General features: G+C 43.9%; 2 protein-coding genes across 2 annotated transcripts in view; one reads left to right on the forward strand and one right to left on the reverse strand.

Annotated features, from left to right (window-relative positions):
* LOC104273709 (contactin-4-like) overlaps window positions 1-3,163 on the forward strand; it is a gene marked incomplete at its 5' end in the record, with an annotated part of 68,215 nt that extends 65,052 nt beyond the window's left edge. The window contains 3 exon segments of the mRNA XM_009869118.1: window positions 443-611; window positions 1,667-1,835; window positions 2,944-3,163. Of these exon segments, the coding sequence (XP_009867420.1) occupies window positions 443-611; window positions 1,667-1,835; window positions 2,944-3,044 (439 nt within the window).
* A 4,692-nt stretch (window positions 3,164-7,855) lies between these two features.
* Window positions 7,856-19,409, reverse strand: IL5RA (interleukin 5 receptor, alpha). Its single transcript, XM_009869120.1, has 10 exons — window positions 19,328-19,409; window positions 17,939-18,084; window positions 17,278-17,416; window positions 16,632-16,764; window positions 16,366-16,556; window positions 15,275-15,420; window positions 14,491-14,626; window positions 13,180-13,276; window positions 8,807-8,888; window positions 7,856-7,948 (listed from the first exon to the last, which is right to left on the reverse strand). The coding sequence occupies exons 1-10, from the start codon at window positions 19,407-19,409 to the stop codon at window positions 7,856-7,858; spliced, it is 1,245 nt and encodes a 414-aa protein (XP_009867422.1).
* Window positions 19,410-19,850: the final 441 nt, after the last annotated feature.

Here is a 19,850-nt window from a genome sequence, read left to right on the forward strand (position 1 = left end):
GTTTGTGAGGACGGGGAGCTCACGGCTGGGAGGGTTTCTGCCAGCATTCCCCTCCCTCCTTTTCAAGTTTTTTCAAGGCTGAAGGAGGTGTCAGACTTCTCTTTGCTGGGTTTTTGTGCAGAAGATGTACCAGCCTTTTATTTTTTTTCTTGTAAGGCTTTTCCGCATGTTAAGTAAGCAGAGCATGCAAAACTGAAATCACAGCTGTGCAGGAAAATTAAATATTTATCTCGGCGTTCAAGAGGGCTTTTTTTCTTCTGGTCTCAGGCATGTTGAGCAACTGACTGAATCCTTTTTTCATTTAGAGCTTTGTGTTGTGTCACACCTCCTGCGACCTTGAGGCCACAGATCAGTGAAAAAGCTCATTAGCTTTCCAGAGCGATAGGACTCCGGGCACGCTCAGCCGTGGTGGGGCTGGAAGCGTCACCGGTACTGGGAGGGATTCAACTGGGAACCAGTGCTCCTTAGTAACACAGCGCTGTGTATTTTGTGATACAGCACCGAGTCAGCCCCCTGGGAACATCATATGGAATTCATCCGACTCCAAGATCATCCTGAACTGGGACCAAGTGAAAGCTTTGGACAACGAGTCCGAAGTGAGAGGCTACAAAGTGAGTATTTTGTCAGCTGTAGTTGACTCTTTAATTGCAGATAAATAAAATGCTTTTTTAATAGCTCCCATTTTGTTCAGAAAGCAAAGCCAAAAGGAAAAGGAAGAGAATCCTCATTAGTAGCAGTTTTAATAGGGTATCATTTAACCAGAGAGAAATCTTGGGAAGGATTCAGCTCTATCACCTTACACAAGGGTCTAATTTGGCCGAAAGAAGACATCGGTGTGCAATTGCCAGCCGTTGCCTTGAGGTTGACTTGTGCAGACAGTTCCCAGAAGAGCTTGAAACGATGAAGAACCTGGATGTTCTCTGTGTTTTGGTCACAATCTGGAATGCCGGCGGCGTCAGCTTTGTGAGCCTGCGCCAGCTCTCCTGAATTTCTGCACTAACTTTTAAGTATCTTTGTGCACCGTATCGGATTATCAAAAATAAGTAATTTTTCGGAGTTTTGAGTCAAAACCTCAGGTGAACCTCAGCAATTTGGCTCAACTTTTCTCTATGTGTTTTAGGTTTGAAATGCAAATTCAGTCGTCAGTTGGAAGGGAGTGAGAGAGACTCATCACCCCAAAAAAGCAAACTCCGTCTAGGGGGTTTCTAAAAAGTCCTCTTATAACTTAGTTTTAGGATGACACAGCCCGATCTCTTTCCTGAAGCACAGCAAAACATTGCCCATTTTTCTCCTTTTTTTTTTTCCTGGAAATCTTATGGTTTATGTCACAGTTTACCATCTAAATTAGTAGAATTCCCAGATTTTAGAAGGTGATTCATTTGCTCGGGGAAGTAATTTGTGGCATTACATAAAACGTGCCAGCTCCCTTTCCTGGAGAAACATTGGCAAGAAGTTTTGACCTCACTACATACAGATTTAGTTTAGCTTGACAGACCTAGAGGTTTCACTGAGGGGCTCTGCCAGGTACCAATAAAAATACCAAAATAGCTCCTTCATCAGCAGCCCGTGTGTCTGAGGGAGAAGAGTAGCAGCAGATCTGAACGCCCTTAGGGCAACAAACGTCTCTGCCATTTCTGCCTCCTCTTCTCTCTCCCCTTCGCTGCAGGTTTTGTACAGGTGGAACAGGCAGAGCAGCACATCTGTAATAGAAACGAATAAAACCTCCGTGGAGCTCTCCCTGCCCTTCGATGAAGACTACATCATAGAGATAAGGCCCTTCAGCGACGGGGGCGACGGCAGCAGCAGCGAACAGATCCGAATTCCAAAGATATCAAGTAAGGACGGGAGCAACTGGGGTCCCCAGCCCCTCTCCTCCTCACCCGCTGGCAGGACAGTCCTGCCTCACCCCAGTTACCATCTGTGTCTGCAAACGGGGACAAACTGGAGCCCTGAAGCAGAGGAAAGGGGGTGGGTCTGGAAGGGAGGTGACACCCGGCCTTACCAGCAACCAGTTGTCATTCCAGACGGCATTTCTGGTTTCATCCCGAGTCGAGATGAAGCCATAAGGGACACCATCATAAGTCACCACATTTGTATTTAAGATTTCTAGACAGCTCTATGCTCTCTCCCTCCTGTAGTCATCTCTATGTCGACTCTATTGCTGCACTGCAATTCACTGTAACAAAATGCAAAACACGATGTTCAGAGGCTTTTAAATTTATAAGGCTACTGTACAGCCATATTCTGTTGTGTGTTGGATGCATAAATATTTATTTAGGGAAATGAGGTTGCATAGAAGAACAAGCAGAAAAGAGAGTATTTTATTACCCGACATTGCTTTTGCAAAATCTCCATGTCCCATCTTCCATTAATAATGCCACAGTTTATAAGCTGCGTTAAATCAGGAGCCTCTGCAATGCAGGAGTAGGGCATTAAACTTACAGCAACGTAAAACAAAACAAAACCAAACAAAAAAAAACTGGGTGAGATCAGAATTCTCTCCACTATGGTTGTACACTGTGGCTCTATAAACCCTACAGAGGAATTTAATCAGCAGGCACAGGAGAGCAGGAACACACGTGGTTCCTGGCCAGCTGGACATGGTGGGTGGCAGAGCCGGGACGCAGCTCCTCCAGGGAACAATTGTAGAAAGAAAAATGAAATAATAAGTAAACAGGCCACAAAGTAATACAATTGTGCGAGTAGCTTCGGCGCAACAGCAGCAGGAAATTAGGTTAAACCAAAAATTAAGTTAGTGGAGGCAAAACCTGGTAAACATAAGGTTGTGGAAGCAGGAGGAGGGGTCCGACCTTCTCGGGATTCGAGTCGCCTCCTGACAGTGCGGAATTAAAACCAGGGAGGGAGGTGAGGCTGGGGTTGGTGGAGGGATGGAGGCTGCTCTCTTCACCGTTGGCTTCTCTTCTCCACCTCTCTCCTTCCCAGACGCGTACGCACGAGGATCCGGCTCTTCAACCTCCAACGCCTGCACACTGTCGGCCATCAGCACAATAATGATATCGCTCACAGCTCGGTCCAGTTTATGACAAAAATGACCTAAAGGACTCCTTGTTTATAATATAAGCAACATTTAGCTAGTTGTTTTGAAGACACCCAGTACTAAGTAATATTGTGGTTTGAGTACATCTTACTACTGGAAAAAAAATGTTTATGCTTCTTTAGGAATGGCATTATACAGTACTTCCTCAAAGCAAATATAGCTTTGTCTGAAGTTTCCTTGGAAACTCTGCAATGCACTGAAAACATCTGTAATACGATGTTACCAAAGCAGTTTACATATGTCCTTATATGCATATTTTTTATTATATATTTAGTGTTTTATAGAATTTTTTAAAGTTAACATATGATGTAGATATTAATTTTTCCTCTGCTCTAAAAATGCTACGGACGACATTATCATGAAAATATTGTTTGGGATTTTTTCCTTTACGACGGAGAGTTCAAAATTGTTCTCAGTAAATTGGCTGCAACGTTGCTGTACAGTTTCACGAGGCTACGCGAGGCAGAACTGTCCCAGCTCGGGTCCATAATGCAGCTGTATTTAAATGGCAGTTACGATGATTCTTGTGTTAAATCAAGCGCTTAGAACACACAAGATGTTACATTTTATTCAGAGGCCTAAGCAAGACAAACTCGAAATAGTAAGAACACTATGATCTCGAAAAAATACATGAGTTTCGGTTGTTTTGTGGACTACAGGACATGTAGCTAATATTCTGGCATCACGCAGCGAGGGTCCCTTTTTACTGTCATGAAATAGCTTTGTCTTTATCATGATCAGCATTAACTTGGGTAGGAACGAAGATCCTGCAAAGGTGCGATCTCTGCCTCTCGTGATTCAAAAGGGACGGGTACCTGAAGAAGCGAGTGAGCAAACGAGGTGGTTCTCTGGTGTAAACCCGGCTGAAAATCCACCTCGCTTCAGGGGATTTTATTCCGAGAAAATCAAGAGATAGCGACTCCGACACCTAAAGCCGCCCAGGGGTCGTCGTCCAAACGCACACTGGCTTTCCCCGCGCGGCAGAACGGAACTCGTCATCCTTTGCAACTCGTAACTTGTCATCCTGCCTGACTCCACCCGGTAGGAAACGTTGAGGAAATCTGGTGTGGGAGGAGCAGTGCCGTGTTTCGGAGAGCGCCACGGCAGCTGGGCACCCCCCCGGAGGGCGAGGAGCGAGGGATCTCCCGCCGTCCTCTGCTAGAAGCTCTTTGAAGGTGAAATAGGGTCACGCCGGAAAATGACAATATCCACAGCAAAATAATTCTTCTTCAGAGAAGGACTGTTTGTTACGACGGGGTCATTTTGTAAGTTCACTCAGATGGGATAACGGTAGTAAAAGGCAACGGAATTTTCTATACAATTTTCAAGTTTAAATGCGCTGCAGTGGTTTATTATTCTTTTTTTTTTCTTTTTCTTTTCCTGATAGCTTGAATTTGCCTGTAACTTGTCTCTTTTGCTTACAGAAATAATACAGTTAACTTTTAGACCTTCTAAATATATTTATTCAGTAACTCATAATCAGGATTCCACTTGTGTAAAAGTCAGGGGTGTTGACCAGAGAAATATTGTCAGTATTTCAAGCTGTGTTCCTTTCTTAGTTTGATATGGTTACTTCTATGTAAAAAAAAAAAAAAAGGGAAAAAAAATGAAAAAGGAAAAAAACCACAAAACCAAGAAAAACGGAACAAAAAAAAGCTTCTGTAGTTTTCTCCCCAGTGTAAATGATATTTATCAGTGATCTAGCAGATGTAATCTTTTTTTAAAGGTATTGGTAATAAATATTCTGTCCTTTGTAAAGATACCTGTCTTTCAGGAGCGTTTTTCCTCCACGTTTCGTTCTACCCAGTGACAAATTTCACCCTGGCGATAGGCGGTGCCTGCTGAGAGTGTCACTGACATGAAGACACAAAAAGAAGAGTCGCTGTAAGTCAAAACTCTGTGGAGGCAGAAACAAAAATCTTATTTAGACATCTCTGATCTGATTCTGCTTCCAAAAGTAATGAAAACCACCTGCACGGGCGAATTTGGGGCGGTAACACCTGGTTTGTGTAGTCAGGATCTTCCCAAGCTTGTGTGGGCTGGTGCTGTCGGAGTGAAGCCTCTCAGCTCGGGAAGCTCAAAAAAAGGGGGAAAAACCAACCAAATAAACAAATGAAGAGACCAAACTGGCTCCACCACGAGCTGTGGGACCACAGAGCATCACGGAGCCCAGTGCAAACCCTGTCTCCTCCAGGTACAGCCCTATTTCTCTGGTTTTCCTTCTGGATTTCCTGAGGGTTTGGGGGAAAAAATTGCAAAAATTCACCAAACCCGCTCCGCTAATTATGATTTATGGTGGCAGCAGCGCAGGATGTGTGCGATTGCACTTCTCTGTGTTTCACAGGGGCAGTATCGTGATCTGCAGTCAGCGAAGCTTCCAACCGAAACAGCCTGCGAACCTAATTCAGGTTTTTAAAGGGACAATTTAAAATTGCCGTGTCTGTAGGGGACGAGGGGTGCGCTCCTGCAGAGGCAGCGGGGAAAAGTCGCAGCAGAAGGAACATGCAGGGTTTGTAGCTGGGTTTAAAGAAAAAAAAATAATTAAAAAAACCCCTCAGAATACCTATTTCTGCACACTCTGGACACAACTCTGGTGTAGGAGTTTGGGGGTAGGCAGCAGCGTTGCTTTCCACTGCTGCCCATCCTTACCGGTGATGCTGAAAATCAAAAGTGTATTTTTCTCCCCCAGGTCCCTGCATCGGGAGCTACTTCACCAGCGAGGGCTGAGCTGTCACATACGGCCAAATGTACAGCTCAGATGCAAAATATACTGAAATATATTGCGTTAATGTCTGTAATATCTCGCCATTAACGGGAAGGAAATTATATTTAGCCATCTTATTTATTAGGCCACTTGAAGGCACCACGTACATTAGAGTAAATGAATTCGCTTTAGTCTCACTTTGAGGATTTTACTAATGAAAGTCTGATTTTTGGACCGTTACAGCTGGGCACCTCAGATCCATTAAAATCACATGCAGGAGAGACATTCGAGGCACAAACGTTGTTATATTAATGAGCTACATTAATTTTGATGGAGCCCTGCTACTTCACCCACGTGAGAACTGGCTCATTTCTTATAATTATTTTTAACCTGTAGCACTTGGGAACTATGTTACATTTGGCACTTTCCAAATGATTTACTGGCTGGGTCAGATCTTTCTTTTTGCTGTTTGTGAACGTGCTTAACCCCCGCTCTGGGCAGCTCGAAAGAGATTTCTTGGAAGTGGAAGGGACTCTGAAAGAGGAGGAGAGCTTCGTGCTCCACAGCCAGAGAGGTCACAAGCCTGAGTTGTCCAAGCGGTTTATTTGGTAACTGGTTTGGGGGATTACACAATGTGAGTAAAAAAATCACAAACAGAAACTGAGGCTGACTCAAACAGTTGGAGATGAAACAACAGATAGTGAAGAAAAACAGGATGCAGCGTCTGGCTTGGATTTTCAGAATTACCTGACGGCAGCTGAAGCTGCACGTGAAGGAGCAGCCCAGCTCCCCGCGGCTCAGAAAGCCTCTCAAGAGCACCAAGAGGTCCTCGGCACATTTCTGTGACTGCTGAAAACTCTGCATTCCCAGGCTGCGCTTTGTTCTGTAAGTGCAACTGAGGAAGTTTATCAGCTTTTGCCTTTTTTTATTATTATTTTTTCCTCTTAAGCTTTACCCTCTTGTGCCAGGAAGCGCAAACGATCCCTTCTTGTCGTTTTGTGGATGCTGCTAGCTGATGGCAAAGGCAAGAGCCTGCAAAGGAGCCTTGGGCTGAAAATGAGCCAACTGCGAGTCTCACGTGTCCCCCCCTGCTCCTGCAGCCCTCGGTGAGCAGCCAGGGGGGCAGCCAGATGCCCTTCCAGAGCACACGCATCCCAGCAGCATTCCCTCATCAGAAGGGGATGTGAAAAACCCAAGTGAAGCTCTTGTACCACACTGAAATCAAGGCATGCAGCAGGGTGTTGTTGGGTGTCTCTGTCTGCCCAGCAGTGGAAATACACAAGCTTAGATATTTTTACCAACATCTCAGAACTTCACAGGAAAAAAAGAATCTGAGAGTAAGACACTTCAGAGCTGGCCATGCCCAGGCAGGGCTCGAGGGGTTTTACACTCAGAAATGGGGTCGGTGCTCTGCTGGGGCTGCCACAGGCGCTTCATTTGCCAGGGGCTCTTCAGCGTGAGTCTCCTGTCAGTTGTGTGCAGTGTTTTGTAGCTCTTCACCAGAACAATTCTCAATTCCCAGGCTGCAAATTTCCTTTAGGTCTAAAAGTGGCTCATACAACCAGCGCAGCACCCAGGGCCACCTGCAAACCTGCCATGCACGCAAACCCAGAGAGTTTGGGAGCTCCCTTCAGCAGAGAAGTGCATTTCCATGGAGGTTGTTCAGGTCCTTTGCTGAGATCACGCTGTTTCATTACCAAGCGTAGCGGTGAAGGCCACGTGTGAGCTCACGCTCTCAGGAAGGATTTGCTGTAGCCCTGCAGCACTGGAGGGTGATAGCACTGGGGTATTCTACAGCTCATTTTACTCTTCTCCTAGTATTTGTCCCAGCTTGCGTCGTGAGTTGTCAGAATTATTTCAAACAAAAATCCAAAAGATTAAGCTGTCAGAAAAAGCTATTAGCTCTTGTCCAGATTTTTTTTTTTTTCCCAACACACAGCCCTTGTACCCTGTACTTCTGCTGAAACCAGGATTTTTTGTTTGTTTGTTTAGCAGCTTATCACTATGTAAGGAACCTCGTGGAAGCAGTTCCTCCTCCCTCGCTGGAAACACCACCTGTGACACCGGGTGACATGCTGGGGCCTCGTAGCCGCTCAGAAGACGGAGTCATCGAGGACGCTGCAGGTGAGATCTTCTGTGAAGCTGCCGAACTCGGTCTCCGTCTCGCTGGTGCAGGTACGTGCTCTCTGGAAAGCAAACATCACTTTTAGCTGGCAAGCTGGGAGCTAAACTGAGGTCATCAACCGAACTGCATCGATGGAGAGAGGAGCCACGACATATCACTTTGTGTTTCAGTATTCGTTACAGAAAAATGCTGCAAAGCCCTCACCTACCAGCATGTTTTTTGCAAAACACGGGGTTTCAAGTTGGGTGTGTTTAAAGAGGGGTTTCACCCAAAATGTTTTGTGAGGTGGTAGCTGAGGAAAGAGCGTTGGGTTCAACAGAATAATTTCACCAGAGAGCTCGTGGCCCTGCTGAAGCTCTCGCAGGGCTGCTCATCGCTCTGTCTGGCGACTAGAGACAAGGCAGCGCTGCTTTTGATAATGTGAAACAGCTTTTGCAAGCTCACATTTTCTAGCTGCAGTGTTAATATTTGCTATTCCTCCTGTTCTTATTTGTGATACCCTAAGTCCTGTTATTTTACATCAGTGACTTTAATTAAAAACAAACATTATATGATAATCTTTTAAGCCTGTCTCTTTGACCAGAAAATTGAGTAAGAACAATACCCAAAAAAAAATCAAACCCTTGTTCTAAGGGGACAAATTAAAAGTAAGTTACTGAACAGCACTTCCCTTGAGCAGACAATGAGTTTTATCTTATCTGTAAGGCAAATGGTATTTGTCGGGAAGTAACAGCAAACATAATAAGGCTTAAGACCAGCTTAGCAGTAGGACCAAAACATTTCTCATTGTCAGGTTGAAAGGCTTTAGCTCTAACTGAGCGGTAACAAGCTACCTGCTCCCAGCCTGACAGGGAAAGAGCAGCACACAAACATTAAGAAAAAAAAAAAAAAAAAAGAGTGAGTTAAATGTTATTTTTACCTCGTATTCATTTGGGAAAGGATCTCTGAATTTGTTGCTGGGTGTTGGAACTGGTGGAAACAATTTACTCCATACATGGTTTCTGCAAAAAAACCCAAAAACAGTAGTGGAAGGATGTGAAAGAATTGCGTGTTCTGAGGGCTGACGTATCCGACAAACAGCTCGTGCTCAGCCCCACGAGAAGGCACGTCTGTCCATGCTCATGTTCTTCCCAAGGGCTGCTGTGTTGTCGTGTACCTCCTTTGGACAGGCAAAACAGGCTGCCTCTCGCTCAGACAGCGTTTCTGGACATAATCTCGTAGGAGGAGAGCAACCGCAAATAATTGCGTGCCGAGGGAACGAGGAGGAGGCAAGGGATGGGACCAGAGACAGCTGACAGCAAATGGTCCCGCTCAGCAACCTCATAACTCACCCCACCAACACCCTCCGAGATGCTCCCTCCCTGCCTGACACTCCAACACACAGGCAACTGTATTTCTGCGACAGCAAGTGCTGCAGAGCAAACTTTTGTCTTGCCTTCGATACATCCCAGAGTACAGACCTCGCGTGGCGATCACCAACACGCATTCCCTGTCCCTACCCCTGGACAGCACAATGTCCACACAGGGCCAGAACTGAGTGGGCACTTGGCCCAAGTGAAGATAATAAGATTTAGCCCAGCTAATATCTGGCACCTGTTTGTGGAGCAAGCCTGAGCTCCGTGAAGCAGAGACAGGGCCAAGGTTGCTGGGACTGAGGGCAGATCCGTTTCTCTGCCCTGCTTATTTTGTGACAGTTCTCCTGGCTGATGTCTGGTTAGTTCAGCGCTTATGTTCTTAGGACTATTCTTCTTCCAAAAGCTTTCTGAGTTCTGTTGAGCTTTTATTTATCCTATTATTCCTTCTCACCAGGGAGGCAAGGAGAAATAATATTTTCTGTCTGTCAGTTTGAAGCTAAACCTTCCTGGCTGAGCTGCTGCTATCTTGACGGAGACATTGATGTTTAATTAATTATGAGGTGAAGGGAAGGCCATACCCCCCTTCGCATGATTGACCCGACCAGGATGAGCCAATGTGAACACTCCAGCTCCAGGAATTGTCTCTGCTCTTCCCAGCTCTCCTGCTAAGGGTTAGGTCTTTGTGACCATACCCAGGTTGGTTTTGCAAAGCTGTTGTCTTCATGGCTTCTGCACTCCATCGAGTCTCCCGAGCCTTTCAGGAGAAAGGCTCTGGAGGCCCCACGGTTTCACCTGTTTCACCTTGTTTCAGCTCTGAGCGTGGGTTGGATTTGTGCTGTGGCTGTGCAACGCAACCAAGGTGATGTGGTCTCGTTAGGAATCGGCGTGTTTCTTGCTGTGCTGGTTGTCAATAAAAGATTTTGATGGAGCATTATCAAAATTATTTATTGAGCCAACAAAGAAAGCATTAAGTTACATGTTGCTTCTGGAATAGAAACACTTCAGGAGGAGTGCACAAACGCCCAAGAGGACGAGGCAGAAGCACACTTGTGTTCATGGGGGCTGCTGGCCCCTCGGGCGCAAGCGTCTTTGCAGTAGAGGCGCTGGTGGGAGTGGTGACAGTGGTGCCCTCAGAATGGTCTTGTTCTTTGTGGCAGGACACTGAAAAGTTGGAGTTACGTGATTAAATACCTCATCACAACAAGTGTTCCAGTTATCTCTGCTTGTCTCTATATGGTTCAGAGCGTGGCCCTTTTCCATTATTGCTACTTGGACCTTCGGGCTTTGAAAACAGCTCACAGGACCCTCAGGTCTTAGATGAGCAGTTCAGGGCCTCCAGTTATTGTGCTGTGTCTGTCTTTCTGCAATTTGCCACTTTTCCCACAGGCTGTGATGTGAAAAGGCCAAAGATAAAGAGAAATAAGTAGGAGAACAAGTTCTTCTTTCCCCTCTTGTAAGCACTACGCCGAGATTGATACAACATTTGTCTCACAGCACGTTCGAGTGCCCTTTCTAGTGTGTTGCCTCCCCCGAGATTCCCCGTGACATTTTTCCAAATGGTTTCCCAGTGACTGCTGGTCGTGGACTGGAGTGGGGTGCAGAAGAGGGAGGGGTACCCGGTGGAGGTCGAGGTGACCAGATTGATCAGGGCATGGAGGGCTACTGCCTATCCTCAGGTCGAGTAAGTGGAGAGCAGCTGGAAGCAAGTTGTTAACTAAATCCTCCCGTGGGCTCACCTCCAGGAGAAAATGTTATTCCGAGGTACTGCCTAAGGGAGTACAGAAAATGCACATTCACAAAGACAGAGGGCAAATGAGGAAAACATTGAGTTGGGCTTTTTATCAAGACAGTAACACCATCAGCTACTGCAAGTAAGTGAAGGGAAAAGACTATTGACACAGTCCCCACGGGCCACTTTGCCTCCCAGCACTTCTCCCAAGCGGTGGGCTCTATCTCTGATGCCTGCAATCAGTGGGAAGCACACAGCAAAATTTATAGAACTCTTTGCTATAATGAAATTCCTTATAATGGCTTCAAATCGTATGAAATTCGAAACGGTTCTGGGGCTTGAATTGCACGGTGCACTTCATGAATTTTCAAAAGCAGTAAAAACTGAGAATGCTAATGAAACTGTGATGTAGGGAACCTGTTCTATTTTTCTGGGTTTTTTTAATATCTGCAGATACAACAAATGAGCAGGCTAAGCACTGCGTTTCATCGTCTTACACTTCTCACCTCCTCGCAGGGCAGGCTGGGGGATTAGAGAAGCGGCAGGACACTGAGCAAGAAGCATCTCGGGAAGGGAGGAGTAAAGGTAGCGCCTCATGAAGTTCAGTGCAGCAGGCAGATCAATTTTAATCGCTTTGACAAAAGATGGAATGTATTGAGCCTTTGAGTGCTGGGGAATTATATACTAGCCGGGTAGAGAGAAACTCTGAACATCAAGGAGCTGAGCCTGGAAAAGCTAGCTTAAATTTGCCTGCCATACTGAAATTCATAAAATGCACCAGTTCAGCACCTTAAGATGTTCCTTAAGTGGTCTCCTATACCTATTTCTTCTCCTCTGTTTGGTTCAGTGTCTCTGCAGGGGTGACTGCATCATATCCAAACTCTTGCAGAACTCCACAGGAAAACATGGAAGCGGTACAACTGTTCTTAACTGGTGTTGGAACTGACTGGTGTTGGTGTTTTGCTATCCGGAAGAGAGAGGAGAGAGCTGATGAAGATGATGCTGAAGGACTTCCACAGGCAGGTCAAGCTGCAGTAGGAGCAGTTTGGGGATTTCTACCCATACATCAAGGCTGCATGGATGGGAACAAGTGCATACGAAGCACAACATGAATAAACACTCTGGGGAGTTAATCTATCCTGTTCCAAAAAGAATTGTTTATTGAGGCCTGTGATGCTAATTAAATTGACTTTAGAACAGGTTATCATAGACACCAGGCACTTTAGGGAGAGTTAATAAGAGTTACTCTAATGTAACACTCCTGTAGACAAGACCTTTATTTGATAAAAGACATGTGGTCTAGAAAAGAAAATAGCCAAGGACACATCAGGGTGACCAATAAATTAAAAGGCATTAAAGAAATGAGTAAGAAATTAGCAGAGCCGAGGACAGCACTTACATTACTGGGAGCAGTGTTCGCTGTGGACTGATAATTGCTGCTTGATGCATGTTTCACAGGAGAAGCTTGTAATTACATTGATTCTTTAAGTCATCACTTAGGATTTGACTAGTCACAGCTACAGAAATCCAAAGTGTATCTGAGTTTCATTTTGGGAAGTTTGGCTGTGTGGCCTCTGGTATTACTACTTGACATCCATAGCCTCTGTGGTAATTACAAATGAACTAAACAAATATTTCAGAAACTTAAAGTAAGCGGCAGTTCAGCTCTGTTGCTCCTGTTAAGGGGTCAAGAGGAGCAGCAAGCACAAAAGCCCTGGCTTTTTACCTCTTCAAAGCATCCACCACATTCCCTTGATATCAGCTGAAATTCAGGGAGCAATGCAGAGCTGCAGGCTGAGCTAGACAAGGCTGATAAAATATTGGTCTGTACGTGTTAGCCATGAAAGACACTCTCAGCTTTCACCAGGGCGAAAGACAGAGTTCTCCCAGGGCAATCACTGGCCTGACCCCATCCATTCAACTGAAGAAACAAGAAAAGGGCAAACAGATTTGGAAGAAATTTGCCTCATTCAGTATATGGTTTTGTTGGTTAAGATTAAATTGAATAACCCTCTTACCCCACCAAATTTGTTGTTGATAATGAGGCCGATTATTACTTTTCAGTACTTTTGGTGTGTATAATTATGCTGGAATACCAAACTCAGTGCCCTTTCTTAAAATTAAGCCAAGCTTGTGAAATCTCCACACACTTGTTGAACACCTAGTCCTTAGTTACGCTATAATTAAAAAGAAGATGGTGATACTTACATTTTGCATATCATAGCAACAAGCAGGAACGTGCAGCACGTGAACACACAAAGCACCGTGAGAATCCAGGCTATGGGATTCTCCAGCTTTTTTGGCCCTGAATTGCAAGGAAAATAGAAAATAAATACATTGTTTTTTGCAGATTATTTTAAACACAGTCTTACAAAAGATTTCACCAGCTGTTTTGTGTGATTAGACTCAGAAGACAAATAAACACGTGAGGGATGAAGACTTGATATCTAGAATTAGAAAGGAAATGCAGAGCTTCAAGGATAATATCAGTGGAACTGACTTTCTAATTTCAGCAACAAGTATCTTTCATTTCCACATGAAGGAGAGCACAAATGAGGAGCCAGTGCTTCTCCGTCGTTAACTACCGACCTGTCAGCCTCACCTCTGTGCCTGAGAAGATCATGGAACAAACCCTCCTAGAGGCTCTGCTAAGGCACATGGAGGACAGGGATTAGACTTTAGGATGAGGCTACTAAAGAGGGACAGTTTTCTTAATTATTGAGGTGTTTGGTCGGCCCCACCTGCTCCTCCAGGTTGCTGAGCCTTTCTTCCCAAGGGCTTGTCATGGAGCCAGGTGGGAAGGTCAAGGGCACATGTTAGACTAAAAGGCAAAACTCCAGCAAACCCGCATTCACAAGGTGCAAGAGGGAAAAATGTAGTAAACTGCAGAGCGCAAGGGACTTTATTTGTAAAGTGAAAACCAGGAAGTTAAGAAACTCCAAAGATAAGAGCAAAGGAGGATGACTAAGAAGAAACAGTTGATAACGTGTTGTGATAAAGAAACTTATTTTCAGAAAAACATGGTCAGCAAGCAGGAAGTACAGAAAGAAGTGGGGCAAATTATCACGTTCCACAGATGCTAAGACTTTTTTTACCCCCCCCAACATTTAAGAGTTCAGATAGCTCCAGCAAAGTAATAGTTGACATGATCACTTACATTAACTTCCAGCATGAACATCAAGATGCATGCCAGGAAAACATATGTAGAAACTAAAGAAGTAATGTAACTAAAAAGCCTTACCTAGAGCTTAGGCCTTAAGTGAATTTAAAGCAGCCTTTGAAAAAGCACATGGAAACAAAATGCTGTCTAAAAAACCTTCCATATATCCGAAAGTTTGCTTGGGAGATTTTTTTATTATTATTTTTAATGGAACACAGATTTATCTCCCCTTAGCATGAACAAGTCAGTTCCTTACTTCAAATACCTGTTTTCCTGGTTTCTATTAGAGTTACTTGGCAGCATTTGCTTTCCAGCAGTGTAGTGACATCCATTAAAAGACAGAAGCATGTCATTCTTACCAACGTAAATACTCTCAGTCCAGTCGCTCCAAAATCCTCTCGTGCAACAGATGTGATGATTAGCTCTGATCTGTATGGAATACCTGCTGGTAACATCAATCTGTAATCTGAACTCATTGGAGGATATTTTCAGTATCTGTCAGGAAAGCCATATTGTACTGTTATAGATTGCTTAAGATTAAATAATTCAGAAGCCAAACCTTAACCCTGTTTATTTATTTATTTTTTTAAGCTTCTTTATGAGATTAACAGTGAGCCTCTGGCCTTGGTTTCGAGGTAAGACCTCTGGGTTTTTTAGGTGTATTTTCTCCCATAATGCACCAACACGTCAGGGCAAATTCTTGAAAGATGCCCCAGTTTTGCTCCCTTCCTTCAGACACTTGATGCTGGATTTTTGAAACTGCCCATCCTCCTCCTGTTCTGAACTCAGATGCATGAAAACAAGTAGCTCAAATTTTTGTCCTTCTGCTTTGCCAGATCTCTTAAGAATAGCTTGTTGCAGGCACAAATGATGTCCAGCAAAATGAAGAAAACTATGGAAACTGATGAGACTTTGGCTTTGCTGAACCCTCATGACAACTGGGACACAAGTTTCACCAAAAGTCCATAGTTACAAACATACACTAAGAGCAGGTTTTATTTTAAAGGCTTTAAAATTTGTAACATATCCATGAATGCAAAGACTTTCTCTCTAGGTGGCATGAAGGCAAATTCTAGCTCTACAGGACAGTCAGCTCAGAGGCAGAAACACCCTGTGGTACCAGAGTATCGGAGAAGAAATTACCTGCTTGTTACGTGACTTCAGGTTGAAGAGGTAAAACTCATATTCAAAACATTCTTTACGGAACAGAGACATCGGCTTCTCCCATGTGGCCAGGAGATCATTTTGCTCTAGGAATACAGTGACATTTCTGGGAACATTCACTTTCTCTACAAAAAGAAAATGGTACTGGTAAGTTATTTGTAGAGCAAGTCCTCTAATCCTTGAATTTATTTCACATTTGGGACAGAAAAGATAAGGATTTAGGAGGAATAGCTATATTGGAGAAAACAGTTAGGGGAAAACAGTTTTAAAAATCCACTTAAAAGTTGTGGAAAGCTAGATTGGGAGGCAGGGCCAGAATTTATTTCATTAATTTTCACAAAAGCATGAAAATAATGATAGAACAGTTAGAAAAACAGTTAGAAAATGATAGAACAGTTAGAAAAAAAACAGATGTAACCAGGAAAGTTACTGAAAACTAGAACAAATTCAAAGACACGGATCAGCAGCTAATATGAGGATGGTGTCTAAGATGGAAGTACGTCAACTGTTTTATTTAGTGAAGCCATGAAGAAGGGAAATGCTATCTGTTTACAGAAAAGCGAAAGATGTGGAACTAATGAAGGAAATAAATTATTTGGGTAGATGAATGATGATAGACAGTCATGGCTGATACTACCTTTTATTTGACAGTCTAATGCCTTTCTTTAAAAGGGCATGGTTACCTTGAACATCATGCATCTTTTTCCTTTACAGGAAAGGCTGTAAAATAAAAGGTAGTAAAAACAGTACTTGAAGGTCTATTGACTGTATCAATTGCAAAAGCATATGGGAAATAATGCTTTGGCTAACAAAATAACTAATTGTCTTTTCTAGGTTTCTTTTTTTCTTTTGTCATTCTATAGTTTAAAATAAATTATTAAAATCCAGGCTACTTAAAAACATCCATTTCTGCTTTATAATCTCTTCCAATTTCATTAAGATGCCTGTGGAAAACCAGTATATACTTTCACCTGCATGAAGAGCCATTCAATCCAGTGATATTCTTACACAACTCTTTTGACAATCCTGCTGGACATTTTAAATTTTTTGTAAAATATATTTCTACTCACCGATGGCGTTTTGGTTAAATAACTGCTGAAAAGGCTTGATTGCAGCATACTTGCTAGAGCCATTAACGTGGATTACAATGTCATTGTCAATCCCTTCAGGATCAATCTGAGTCGTGGCAAAACTGCACTCAGTATTCCTGTTCCACTCGTCTTTGCTGTAATCTTGACACTCTTCCGTGGACGTCTCATACCTGAATTAAAATGCTGGTGAGACACGATGTTCTTAAAGAAAGCCACTGCTGACTAAAATGGGAGGAAACACTGACCTGTAAAAGAGAAAGTACTTGGTGTCTTTGGGTGCCCCTGGGCCAGGAAGCCAAGTGCAACGGAGGGCAACAGTGCTAGAAAGGGTGATGTGAGTAACACAGGACAGATTCGTGACAGATGTCTCTGGAGCGCCTAGAGAGTCAAGGAATTACAAAGCAGAAAGAAAAAACTCATTACAAAAGGCGTATGGAACTTGTGTTGCTAAAACATTTCGACTACAGTCTCTGGTCCACAAGACCTGTGTCTATTGTGTGCAGTTCTCTTCCTCAGCACACAGTTATGGATGGATGAAGATTCCCAAACAGCGTAAGTGAAGCTGTACCACACGGCACCACTGCACATTTCACATACATCAAGGCAACACGATCTTTTTAATATCCCAGAGTGCATGAAAGTAGGCAATCTCAGCCATAGCAAGGAAATTTTAGGAAGTTTTATATGGGTTTTCAGTGTTGTGCACCTCCAGATTGTACACCAGGCTCCACAGCAGTAGAGAAAGGCCTGGACTAAATCATTTTGTAAGATCAATGGAGCAGGCAGAGGGGGCGATGCTGTGTTTTTCAAGTATTGAACCTGTCACCTTTTGATGTCTAGTTCACAGACAAGGGCAGAACACAAATTCAAGACCTCCCCTCCACTTCTTACCTGGCGGAGGCGGGAGTTTCGCCTTCACCCAGGCGCTTCTCATCTCAAGGTCATTGTGGAGAAGTAACGTCCGAATGTGGGCGGAGAAACCATCATGAAGTGCAACTGTTTGGATACTGTAAGTCTTCTTTGTATCATACTTGAAATAATTTTTTAAAAAAATAAATTAAAATTAAATGAGTATCACATGTGATGGAAGCTAAATTAAGGGACCTGCAAAGAATGACCCAGTCTTTGCGTTTCTCATTTGAGACAGCAAGACCCTTATCTTACTGAAAATTTGTCTCTAGCCCAGAGCTGTGATGAAGCCTGGGCTGATATTTTAATGATGCCCAGACATTAAAGTGAATTAAGTGAGCTGACTTGGCTGGGGAGCAACGTTACCTAAAACCAGTATCCACCTCCCCCCAAAATGAGCACTGCAGAGACCACCAGTTCCCCAGCTAACCCTCATCCCAGCAGATCTGTACTCATGAGCACAGCAGAAAGAGAGTCTCTCTGGTCCTCAGAGTTTATTTGTTTATGCTATAAGAGAATAAGTGATTCAATACGCCAATTGTTCGAGGGACATATCCTGCCTATTACACCCTGGTTGGTGCAACACGTTTAACTCAGCATGAATTTAACCTTCTTAAGATGCCGGACTTCTCTTGTGTCTTACCTCCTTAGGCACAGGGCTTAGGATTTTCACATCATATCTAATAGTGTAGTTTTTTTGTTCTTGGTTAGGGTTTGGTTTCCAGTGTAAAAGCACTCGTGCTAACGCAGAGACTGTAAGGGTGAAGTTAACAGGTGGGAAAACCTGAACTGTAAAGGAGAAAACGAAAATAGTCATAACAGGGTAATCCAGTGAAGTGTTTAGAGCAATAGCTGTTTACAAGCAAGGAGCAATGCAACCAAATAATTTTATTTCAGTATTGCTTTTTCTCAATAGGTGCCTGAATAAAAGTTTACCTAAAGCTTCACAGAATCACAGAATGTTAGCTTAGCTTAAAAAGTTATTTTTTTACAGCACTTTCACCTTGAAAATCACAATATTCCATTTGGCTTGTTGATTAGAGTCAGGTTTTTCAACCTGAGCCTCATAACCACACGTGTAATGAAATGGGACCGATTCTCACCTACATAATAGAAGAGCGTAACACAGGGGCTTTCCAAGAGAAGGCTGACAGCCACAAGAAGTTTTATGTGAGAGAATGAACAAAATGATGACCAGAGGAATTAAGCACAAATGGAAGAAAACAGAGAAGGATGGAAACGATAATTTTAAACGACACGGCAAGAGAGATTCCTGGAGCTCATATGGAAATGAGGAAGATCTCCTGCCGGGGGAAAATGTTAGCACATAAATAGCACGGCAATGAAATAATCAATCTATTCCACTCCATTTCTAGAGTTCTTGAGAGCCTGCCCTCCCTTAATTACCACCTCCAAGGCAGTTGAGGGATGTCAATCCTCACTTCTCCCATGATTTCCACCTTTCACGCCCACTAGTTCCGTTTTCGAGCACACACATTGCGTTAGGAAAAGTGCCTCATGAAGGCTCCGAAAAACCCCAACACAAACCACCCTGGCCAGCTCGCCTTTAAAATGTTCCATGTTTGATGCCTACAGGATGAGATGCCTACAGAAAAACCTGACACCTTTAAGGCCATGGATACAGCAGGACTACGCCAGCGATGCTTTGCGTTGCCGTGTTTCTACAGCTACCTGCAGTTTTGTTCCTGGAAGTAAAATTGCTATCCCGGAATAAATTGGCTGGATTAAATTGTTGAATAAACCAGGCCAGGAAGTACTATCCAGCCCAGAGGGCGAGTGGTTGTGTCTACGTGCCTCAGGGTTCTTCCCTCTCGAAGCAGAACAGTCCTCAAGGCCTGGCTAGGAGCAATTTGACTGAGACGGGATACGAACAACTGTCCCAGGAACTGCGTTAACACACGCCATGGGCTGGATAATTCATGTGTAAAACTGTGTTTGACCAACAGGTAGAGGCGCCTGGTCACCCACTGGAGCTAAAGCGAGAAGGAAAGGTAGAAGGAAAATACTTTACCTCCTGCAGGCTGAGGTACGTGTGGCTGAACCAAGCTGATTGTCCAAAGGAGAATCAAAACAACGCTTATCGTGCTGGCCATAGCCTTTAGATGGTGCCAACAGCCACGTAGTGGCATGTGTCCCTCGTCACCGTTGCACAGAGGCCAGTAGCTAAAACAAAACACGATGCCAAGTGTTAGGAACACCAACCCTGGAGCGAGATATATCCATAGGAACAAAGGAATGAAACTGCTGCCTTACAGAGGGGATAAACTCATCCCCCCTCCTTGCAGCAAAATGCATCTTGGCATCACTAAATTTAATGTAAAGTCCCACAACTGCATTTCAGTTTGCTCCCTTTGCTTTTGCCTGCCTTTTTTTTTTTTTTTTTCCAAAAGCCACTGGTTTCAAACATGGCCACGTGCGGGTGTTCAGAGCAGCAGTCACAGAATTAGAGCATCTCCCCATGGAGAGGAGCAAGCTGGGCTGGGGCGTGTTTGCTTTCAGTAGAGTCTCATTTACTCCAAGAACAGAAGAAACCA

Source organism: Apaloderma vittatum, unplaced genomic scaffold (genome assembly GCF_000703405.1).
Source record: "Apaloderma vittatum isolate BGI_N311 unplaced genomic scaffold, ASM70340v1 scaffold6155, whole genome shotgun sequence".
Taxonomy (NCBI): Eukaryota; Metazoa; Chordata; class Aves; order Trogoniformes; family Trogonidae; genus Apaloderma; species Apaloderma vittatum.